The 11,209-nt window shown below is 38.4% G+C and overlaps 2 protein-coding genes across 2 annotated transcripts; both read right to left on the reverse strand.

The window, feature by feature from the left end:
- Positions 1–6,536, reverse strand: LOC125902356 (COP9 signalosome complex subunit 9). Its single transcript, XM_049598626.1, has 3 exons — positions 6,335–6,536; positions 4,795–4,867; positions 1–611 (listed from the first exon to the last, which is right to left on the reverse strand). The coding sequence occupies exons 1-3, from the start codon at positions 6,431–6,433 to the stop codon at positions 574–576; spliced, it is 210 nt and encodes a 69-aa protein (XP_049454583.1). The 5' UTR covers positions 6,434–6,536; the 3' UTR covers positions 1–573.
- Positions 6,537–7,403: 867 nt separating this feature from the next.
- Positions 7,404–10,994, reverse strand: apoda.1 (apolipoprotein Da, duplicate 1). Its single transcript, XM_049598625.1, has 5 exons — positions 10,861–10,994; positions 10,431–10,568; positions 8,523–8,644; positions 8,322–8,407; positions 7,404–8,127 (listed from the first exon to the last, which is right to left on the reverse strand). The coding sequence occupies exons 2-5, from the start codon at positions 10,545–10,547 to the stop codon at positions 7,892–7,894; spliced, it is 561 nt and encodes a 186-aa protein (XP_049454582.1). The 5' UTR covers positions 10,548–10,568; positions 10,861–10,994; the 3' UTR covers positions 7,404–7,891.
- Between the last annotated feature and the right edge of the window lie 215 nt (positions 10,995–11,209).

Raw genomic sequence — 11,209 nt, forward strand, 5'->3', positions numbered from 1 at the left:
TTCTTTAATAAATACAAAATGCTATTTGTTTATTTTTGACCACAAAAATACAGGTGTGGATCCTCAACAACTGTACAGCTATGTGCAAAGTCATGACGTAACAGGACAGACTGCAGATAAAAACAGAATACATGTGACTATCACACAGTGTGATATAAATACTTGAAGCCATTTTAGCAGATTGTCATTCATCATATGCCATCTGCAGCATATTTAAGGGCAGCAGCATATGGAGCCTCTGCCTATCACAAGTATAATTACGCTCCTAACAGGTGTTCTCCGGCACACTGAAACCTGCAATCCAGTTAAGAAACAGTCGAAGACATGAGCACGATACAAGCTCATAATTTTAAGCACATATGAAGGAATCCTTGGGATCTAAAGAATTTCACAACATCTGGAGCCGGTGACGACTTTTTAAGGATGTTTTAAAAAAAGCCTGAAACTAGGACAACTATGAAAGGAAATTGTATGTCATTAGACAGTAAATGGTTGGTTTGCTTTCCACAAAAAAAGAGGTGTGAAGTGGTGTGAATATCATCCATCATTACTCTGAGGACATGTTCGTCTCTGTCACTGGATGTCATCATCGTCAAACAGATCCTCAAAATCTGTGGAAACAAAAAAACATGATTGTTAAAATAAGGTTACGTAACAGCTGGAGAACGAAACACCGGCCGTATTTCAAATGTTTCTGACATTCTCTCATAAAGCAGCGTTATAGGCGGAGAGGGTTGGAGAGGTGCAGGGTGATAAAAGTAAAAGGATCTGGGAATGCACTTGCTGAGGAGTCTGCACAGCGGCCTTCCTGTGCGTCTGACAGTTTGTGAGGTCAGAGGTCAGCACAGAACTGTATGAACATGCACGGGATTATGTGCCACATCCTCCGCTTCTGCAGGCAGCCTTCATTTGACTCACTGCGATCCAGCTTATGGAAAGATAAGCTTTCATTTGTCACAATTGTTAAACCATTCAGTATGTACTGCATCTGATGTGAAGCCTAATGTTTAAGTATTGGTCAGACCTATTGTGGGTTGTATTGTATGTTTGCCTTTTTAGATATGGCTCTTTTTACATTCTTTAGTAGTCGTTCAACTAAAAGATGAACCAGCAACTATTGTGATAACTAAATAATCAATTTCAGTCAGTTTTCCAGGGAAAAAAAGCCAAACTTTTGCTGGCTACAGCTCCAGAAAATATGAGAATCGTATGCTTTCCTTCAGCATATATTAAAGTGACAGAGTCTCTCTGTGTTTTGGACTGTCAGTCAAATAATACAAGCAATTGGAATGCATCACATTGGACTTTGGGAAATTATTACCAGCATTTTTCAACATTTTCTGACATTTTTAGGCACAACAAGGAACCAGGGATATAATCAGCAGATTAATAGTTAATGAAAACAATTATTAGTTGCAGCCCTGGTGTTTTCTTTGTAAAGTGAAAGCTAGAATTGCAAGTGATTACTTTTTTGTTTCCATTATCAATTAATCTGCCCCCTTTTTTAATTCATTGTTAAATCTGCAAAATGTCAGAAAACAAAAAGCAAAAAGAAAACCAACATAAATCCCTATAGCAAAAGATGCCTTTAAATGTCTTGTTTTATTTGAGCAGCGGGCCAAAACTTAAAGATATTCAATTCACCATCACATAAGACAAAAAAAGCAGCAAACCTTAACAACTGAGAAGCTGGAACTAGTGTTTTGGCATTTGTGCTTGTCAAAATAATAATTATTCGATTATCGTTTTAAACAGTGGTTAATTTCCTGACGTTGGACTAATCACTTAATCAACTAATCCCTTCATATTGGGAAAAACCGAAGAAGGAAGCGGGTTCAACTTGTTGTCTTTAGTGCTAATCTCTTTTAATCTAAGGGCTCAGTAAAAAGAAAAATGTTAACAGACACTTTGAGTGTGGATGTGTAAATAGCACTCTATTATGCTGTTTTGGTACAGTCTGCAGTTTACATACAGTACACAGTGTGCAGACTACACACAAGAATTTGCAGACTGCTGTTTTAAAAGGTGTCATCAAACACACAGAACATAAAAATCACACAATACATGGCAGAAAAACAACATTTTGGCTCTAATTAAAGCCTTCACAAAAAAAAAAACAAAAAAAACCACAAAACATTACTTACAATGGAAGACATCTACGCTCAGGTGACAAATTTCCTTCTGTCATGTTGTAAATGCTTGGACAGTATTTATATACAGTATACATACATATGACCAAAAAAGGGGGTGCCCAAACGTCCACAGGGGCATTGCCACATTGAAACAGGAAAAAGCCATTCTCAAACTGTTGCTACAAAGTTGGAAGGACATTATTATCCAAAATATCACTGTAAGCACTGCAGCAGTTTGACTTCCCTTCATTGAAAATAGGTGGCCATAGCGCCAGAGCAAGAGTACTAAGTCAACTGGTGTATCCACATACTTTTGGCCAACTATTGCAAATGTCCAGTTTAGGGTTTCTGTAAGGTCTACACACATTGACTGATTAACTGAACAGGACCAATGAAAAAAAGAAAATATATTACAATAAAATAAATGATACAATAAACAATGCAGGCAACTGACAGTAGTTAATGTATGAACAAATATGAGCCTGTAATGTTTGTACTGTATTTTAAAATGCTTAACAAACATTTCCAAAGTGATTCATTCAGGTTTTTCAGTAACAGTTTCATTACACTGCAGTTTCGTGTGAGCCTAGAAAGTAAAAGCCTTATAAAATCCCTTAAAGGTATCACAGAGAAAAACACAGAGAAGCAGTCAGAGCTACAGGCTACAGTGAGGCTAAAAACAGAGTTGATATGTTTTTCGAAACAACTTTTCATGTCGCGGCTGCAGCACACTTGGATCACTACGGATGAGCAGTCTGGAGATACTTTGTGGGTTCAATTTTGTGTTCTTGGACGTTAGTCTGTGGCGCTGTCAGCCATTAGGTGTGCTAGCCGCTCCCCCCACCGATCTCTGCAAGGGATGTGAGGACTCTAAAACTTCACCAGGACCTCCATTGGCATATGGGTGAGTAGATAATGGCTGAATTTTCATTTTTGGGTGCACTATCCCTTTAAAACATAAGGACTAGTCCTAAACAATTACAACACAGAGAAGTAATTTCACAGCAGAACCGCTGCAGCCTGAATATTTCAGAGTAAAATAACAAAAATTAGCACAAACTGTCACTTCAGTGACAGCGAAAGAGCTGAGCCAGTGTGACACTGATTGTTTAAATGAATTAACATTTAAAATCCCTTTATAAATGTAGGCCAGGGGATTGGGAGCTGCTTTCAACACGCCGGGAGACAGTTAAGTGGTACACATCTCGACGAGAAGGGAATAAAGCCTGCCATTCTAAATGAGCCTCATACAAAGCACATCTACAGAGCGCCAGCTGAGAAGTCTGCGTGGAATCTGTGTCGCATATGGCAAGAACTCGCGGCTGTTTGATGTAGTTGCCCCTCAGGACAAGAGATCACACTACATTATAAAACACAGTTTGTAAAAAGGGGGGGCGGAGGTACAAGGAATGTTTTTGGGCCAGTAAAGAGATTTTCCTGCTGTGGAAACAGCAGCGTTTTGACGCCCAAGGGGGAAATAACATCATGTGCTAATAGATTCAATCTGCCCTGACTGACACTTTACTATCTGAAGATGTCTGACTCCTCCTCACTTCAGATTACCTGAGCAGCAAAGTTAATGTGCATCTATGTGTAAAATCCTGTGAGAGGATCAGACAGCCTAAAGATGTTGTTAAGGCTCTGTCTTTTAGTAAAGACACCTTTAGGAAATTCAGTGCAAGTGTCAGAGATATAGAGTATTTCATTTTAAAAATCTGTGGCTGCCAAAATCCAACAAAATTTGAAATAGCTAAGTAATTTCTGTTATTTTTGTGTTTATAAGTGGGGGTTTTAAATTATGTGTGACACACCACTCTCCTGCTAAGTCTCTCCAAACAAATACTTATTTCAAAACATCCACTCAGACTTCATTGCATGAGAGATGAGGAACACACACCACGATTAAAGTACAGGTGTGAAGAAAGATAGTCGCACACGTGTAGTCAAAAAATATTACATATATTCAGACTCTATTGTGTAAAATATGCCACACATCCTAAAGTCCAAAGTTTGGAGGTACCAATGTTGCAGAAAAAAGACCAGAACATTCAGTGGTGTTGTAAAATAACCACCACTGCAAACCACACTACCTGGCCCCAAACTCCGCCCAGATGAAGGCAATAACTGGAGTAAGAAGCTTTTTCATCTCCAGGCACGTGAAGCATTTAAAAGGCTGGACACGCAGCCAGTCTGCAGCATTTCAGCCAAATATGTATCCTTGGGGACTGCTTCAAATGCTGCTCTGTGTATCACTACCCATTATTTAGTACTATTAGTGTGGCAGTATCTGAGCATTTGGCTCACAAGTCTTTTATTTCATGTACAAATAAATACATAAAACCATGTCAGATCTAAGATGAACTGAGTCTTAGCTCAAATCAAATTAAGTTTGAACACCGCATTTAGTCAGTCTGACAGAGATGGAGTATATACACAGCAAAATTCCTATTAAAAATTGGCTGTACTTATTATGTAAGGCCAGTGGTATATACAATCCCTGCAGATAATATGGACTAACTCAGTGCATAACAACAATAAATCAGTATTTCCACGACATTTTATGAAGGGTTCAGGTAGATTGTTGGTTTTGCTGTTGTGAATCTCAGTTTGTGATTGTTTAAAGTTAAGACATGGCAAATTGTAAGTGTATGGAGATCTTTACCATTAAAGAAGTCTGAGTGAACTGCCTTTTCATTGGCAGCCAGGTCCATCAGCAGTCCTGTGCTTCCCCCAGCCTGCCAGAGAACAAACATGCAGCTCAGAGGCACAAATTCAATCCCAAGAAACACAGCCAGCAACTTACCGGCTGCACAACCAGTAAACCAGCCTACTACTAGCAGTCTGTTTAGATACATTTGTCACTATAAGTTACTTGTGGTCAAATATAAACCAGCAAAGACAGTAAACTGTGTAGTCTTATATGATGGTCTTGATTCCAGATGCAAGGCAAGACAAATGTATTTATATAGCACATTTCATATGTAAAGGCAACCCAAAATGCTTTACAGATTAGTCAATCAAAGTTCATTATAGCCCAGTCACAAAACATGCCTCAAAGGGCTGTACAAATAATAATTTCAATTCAATTATATCTATAAAGCCCAATATCACAAATCACAATATGCCTCCGAGGGCTCTGCAAAATACAACATCCCTCTGTCCTTGGACCCTCAGAGATTACTAATACTCTATTCTTGAATCATCACTTTTTCATTTTGCTACTCCATCCTCCTGTTGTCATCCCAACCAGCAGACACCTTGTTAATCCTTTGTTTAGTTTATCATTAATTTTATTTAGCTCCTCATGAATACTTGAGTTGTTTATTTGTCACTTTTTAAACATTAAGTAGATCCAGGAGGTCCAACAAAATCCTTCGGCGTGACCACGTATGTGTACATATACCAGGAATTTGACTCCAGCTTTAAACTGTTCTCAATGTACTTACACATAAATTTACAGGAAGATTTAAAAAAAAAATAGACGTACAACTAAAAGCAAGGAAAACAAACTGAATAACTATGGTTCTATGTCTATATTTAGGCCTACCTAATATGTTCATAAAAGCAGATGAGAATAGCAACACACAAAATCTATTTATAAGTCAGGTGCTCTGTACATTGTAAACAAATACAAATAGTGCAAAAATATTAAATGGGTTAAGTACCAAATGATTTTATATACATGAAGAAAGTGGTCATGTAGCCTACGTTTTGTATTATGTTACATGTCTCACAGTATATATACAGTGTGCAGGGTGATAGGTTCATGTTAAAGCATAGTGTGTACTTTAAACTGTAAATATTCAGCTAATAATGTGTGGGTATGAGGATATTTTAGTGTTACAAACTGATTTAATAGTTTTCACTGTAATATGTGGCTATGTATTATCTGGCTTGATTAACACTGTACCCTGATACAGTCAGCCCGGCAGTCTGTAGCTTACTTCGGCTAATTTACAACTAAATTAACAAGCAAGTGTAACATATTATTAGCCTGCCAGAAATTAGTTATTAATTTAGTAATTATTCGTAACTTTTAGCAGTTAATGGAGAGATACTTTAATATAGACCCATAAGGCTCCAAAACACTTCAATAACAGAGGGACAGTTAAAGTTGGCTGGTACAGCTAGCTAACGCCAACTTTTAATATACGTGGCTAACTAAGCTAATAGTTAGCCTGCCAGCTAGTTAGCTAACAAACCTCATCCAGATCAACGTACGGCCCCGCGCCCTCAGGAAACATCTCGTCCACCGCTGGTTTCATGGCGACGGTCGAGTTGGATTGATCCTTTAGTGGCATCGATGATCAAAAACCACGGCGTCTTATCGCCGAATATTCATCAAATTATTAGCTACACCACCAAGCTAATGTGGTGCCCGGTCAAAATAAATCCGATGGGAAAGTCGAGTCGAGATACAAAGGTTCCGCGGCAAGTTTTCAGGGAAGCTTTAATGGATCCATTTTATCATCATTCTTTAAATCAGCGATGAAAGGAGTAGTATAAAGACCTTGTACCTAAGTAAAGGTGATGATGCCACAGTGTAGAAATACTCTGTTACGAGCAGAAGTCTGGCAATCAATTTTATTCTCCAGTAGGAGTAAAGTTTTAGCATTAAACATAAAGCACCAAAAGCAAAAGTGGGCAACCCATTGTTTAAAATGACCCATTACAAAATAATTTATATTATATTATTGAATTATGATTATTGGTTCAACAATGCATACATCACTTTAAAAGTGCTGATAAAGGTAGAGCTATTTTTTTTTTAAATTACTGCTGGGTAGCTTGTGAATTTTACCAAGGGATTGATAAAATCTTTATAATAACCCAAAAGAAAAAAAAAAACATATTCTAATCTTACGTGTTTAAAATGATTGCATATTGCACCTTTGATACAAAATGTGTTTCTTAACCACACTGCTTTTTTTTGTTTTGTTTTTTTGACATGACACATTAAACATTACTGGCAAATGTAAAATCTAAAGCTACTTAGGGATCAACTTGAAAGGGGAGTCATAATATAAGAGAAATATTTCACATTACTAGGATGTCAACCTGTAAACATTAAAAGTACCTAATACAGCAATAGAAGTCTGCACTTTATTTTTTTTACAGGTGAAGTAAAACCACCTTTCATAGGGATCTTTTCAAATCAGTTTTTGCTTCTGACTCTATCTATGCATGTAGAAACCCTGAGCTGCTCTCTGATGTTCATTCAATATTTTCATTAAAGAGGTGCTGCGCAGAATCAAAGATGATCACATGAAGTATGTTTCACTGTCTTTTATTTACTCTAATTGAATGCTTTATGTTTCCAGCTTGTGATATAAACATTAATTAATATCATTTGATTCCGGTATGATTTGTCTACTTTATACTGAAAATTAAACAGCTAAAATAGTTCACTATGACAAAAAGAACAGCTTAAATGGCTATACATGTGCGGAACATTACCCTCAGCTGACAGTATTACAACCAGGGATGTTGTGTTAAATAAAGAGGTGGGTATGCTGTTATACATAAAACACCCTCACACCAAACTACAATGTACATGCAGTTATTTTGTGCCGTTGTTATTGTCTCAAAAAGCAGAAAAACTCTGTCCACACATGAACAAACTGAGTAACTGAGTTGAGTGTACCCTCCATTACATCCCTGGTCATAATCATCTAAATATTAGTCTTCTGTGGAATCAGAGTTAAATCATCTTCCACTCAATTTCTCCTCCTGTCAGCAGAAGTGTCATCTTGCTCTGCTCAGAGAGTTTTGTTACAGCCCTGCTGCTTGCTGGGAATCATCCTGGTCACGTCGATGTTGTTGTTGGCAAAGATCTGCATGGCTCTCTGGATGGTGGCGTCTGGCAGGGTTCTCGTTCTGCCCAGGATCCAGGCAAAGTCAACGTGGAAGAGCCTCAGGATGTCCGTGCAGGAGTACACAAGGGCCACGTTTGTGTAGTCAGTGGACAGGATCCAGTAAGGGGAGTAGGGCAGGACTGTGGTGATGAGGAGTAAAAAAACACAAGATGGAGAAGCAGATCACCTACAATGTTTTCACCTGATCCGACATGAGGATCAAAAATAAGAGGCATGACCATGTTAAGAAGCACACTAACATTAACAACTGACTCCCTAAATAATACACAACAGTGGCATTTATTCTCAAAGATGTATTTAGTGTCTCTCTCACCGTAGGAATAGCTTATTCCCAGCTTGGCCGGGTTCTTCAGATCCTCTATGACTCCAGTCCCTACGATTTTCCTCAGCTCACCTTGTCTGTTTTATTTCACACAGTCAAATTTCATGTTGGATTAAGCGAAATACCACACACCATGCAAATATTACCTCTTGACTCCACATTTGCACAAAGAAAATTGCAGATAGGACTCACAGTATTTCAGAGCTGACCACTCGAATGGAGTTGTCTGTCGTCAGAGTGAAATTGGTTTCGATGCACCGGCCTTTCTCAAACTGGGCTGGCAGTTTGGCAATTTCAAACCATCTCCCCATGAACTGTGAGGGCAAAGACACACACGAGTTCAAAGACAATTCAGAGCGCTGTGAGTGGAGCGTATGAATAAATCTACATGTTTTAGTGGATTCAGTAAATGTACGGTGAGTGTCCTATCAAACCTCTTCTTTACCAGAGGTGGGATGTACATTTACTCAAGTACTGTGCTTCTCTTAAGTATTTCCATTTTATGCTACTTAACACATCTACTCCACAACATTTATTCACCAGCTTTACATACCAGCAGGTTTGTTTATTGTGAACAACCCACCAGTACATACAGTACTTCAAATTAGCTCCTCCTGGACCAACTGCATCAGTGAAATGCTACTTACACATGGTACACTAAAATGTAGGAGTGAGCAGATATAAGGGCATTTTAGGAGGTTATTAATGTACCATATTTGTCAACAGTTGTAACATTTTATATTACTACGACTATGTTTTACCATATTGTCATTTCGTATTTGTTTATACACCAGCATATTTTTTTTGGATGTCCACAGGAGGAGCTTTAGTTGTTGGCAACAATACATTCTCACTCCCAACTCCTCACATACCATTGCTTGGTCAATGGCCCTACATGTCAAACTATGACGCTCAAAGTAAGCTTCCAGTGTTCTGGATGCTCTTGGTAAACTGACACGCCGTTAGTTTACCAAGTGGCAACTTCCAAGGATGGACAATAAAGTCAACACAGAAGTGCCAGAAACTGCAGTTCCTCTAATGGCCACTTGAGGCTGGCTCCAAAAGCCAGTCAGTCCTCATAGACCTCCATGTAAAAATTCTTAATTCTACAGCAGAAATAAACATGTTTACAACCTGGTACAAAAAAACATATATTGGTTTCTATAAGTAGTTTCGTTCTTCACGACAACTGTACGGGGGTGAATTTTTATATAACTTACTTGTTATAGTAATAGTTACACATAATTAAAGGCAGGACTACCCCTCACTCCTTCACAGTGCCAGCCTATCAACCAAATATGATCACTTCTGACTCCAAAAAACAAACCAAACAGAACAAAAAAAGAAACAAGATGGCTGAAATGACAAACTCAAGGCTTAAAAATTGGAGTCTACAAACCCGTGGGTGAAGTTGCAGTGGCTGTGTTGATTATTTCTACAGTCTACACTGTTTACATCACTATAGGGTGCTACACATACTAGCACGTGTGTGTTGCTATGTAATGAGTTTGTTTGACCCATCCACCTCACCTCCCAACCACCATATGCAGACTGTCTTGCTCATTGCAGCGGTTGCTTAGAGCTGACACCCATGTGCATCTCTTGCTGCTGCTAAAGGGTGCCCTGATGCATTGGTATCTGATGCTCAGGGCCAATGACTGAGCATCGGCATTTGATTAGTTGGGAGTGAGACCAGGTTGTTGGCAACCGGATACATAAATGCTCTATTTACTACTACATTACAATGTGTTGTAAACCTTTTATTGCAAGTTTATATACTGCTTATAAGTGCCACATGCTTCACCTTACTTTGGATTACCATTTCAACTATGTTAAATAACTTGCTATTTAGGCTAAAGTTTAATCAATGGCTACTTTTAATAGAATACAAATCAAACACTATGTGCTATACATTTTTGACCCATCACAAAATCAGACACTCAAACTGAAAAATAAAGTTTGTATTCTTTTCTAATCTTTTGATATGGTACAAGATAAAAAAAAAGACAGCTATTTATGTCATCTACACACAACCATGGGACATAACTGGGCATTGCTCTGCCAATTTATTTATCAATTTCTGTACAAAGTAGCTCGTACCTGTCTAAGGTTGAACGCCGGCTGAACAGCTGGCTCTGGACAAGGTCCCCAATGAGGCACCTGAGCCCTGATGAGCGGGAGGATGAAGGCAAAACCCAAAACAAAAGGTAACTTCATGGTTGTGGTGCCCTTCAGTACCTGCAGGAGTTGATCCACCATAACATAAAAATTAAATCAGATACAGTTTGTGTTGAAACGCCATCAAATAACCAATATATAAGCAGACATAACAAGATATAAGAAGATGCAACTACTGGAAAGCAGAAAAGGATTTCATGGCATTTTAAGAAGTAATTCTAAATGTTAAAGTTTACTTGACAACACAGTTTCTTTAAACACAAGAAAACAGCATCAGTTAAGGCTAATAAACAGCATTTTCCCTCACAAATCATCACCATTTATACATACATCACCAAATATATTTTCTTACCTCTGTGGCCAGATGGTCCAGATATGTGTTCTCTCCCTCGGACTAATCCCGGTATTTGAATTAGAGATGTTGCTCTCTGCAAGGTCTTGCAGTACTGTGACCCTGTGTCATCAATGCCTCTTTGTGTGGAGCAGCTTTATTTCAGACATGAAGTAAACTATTAGCAAAGTGGAGTCATGGGGGACATACCAGCAGAAATGTTATTAAACAGTCTGGATGTTGTCCTCCCTTAGAGGGACGGGGATGTGTGTGTGGTTTCTTTTTTACAGTGTTTCCATAAACTATCTGAGGATTTCTTTAAGTGACTCTCAAGCAGCTACGAGAAAGGTCTGTAGATTATCTTGAGTAA

The sequence above is a fragment of the Epinephelus fuscoguttatus genome, linkage group LG15 (assembly GCF_011397635.1).
Source record: "Epinephelus fuscoguttatus linkage group LG15, E.fuscoguttatus.final_Chr_v1".
In the NCBI taxonomy this organism is placed as follows: domain Eukaryota; kingdom Metazoa; phylum Chordata; class Actinopteri; order Perciformes; family Serranidae; genus Epinephelus; species Epinephelus fuscoguttatus.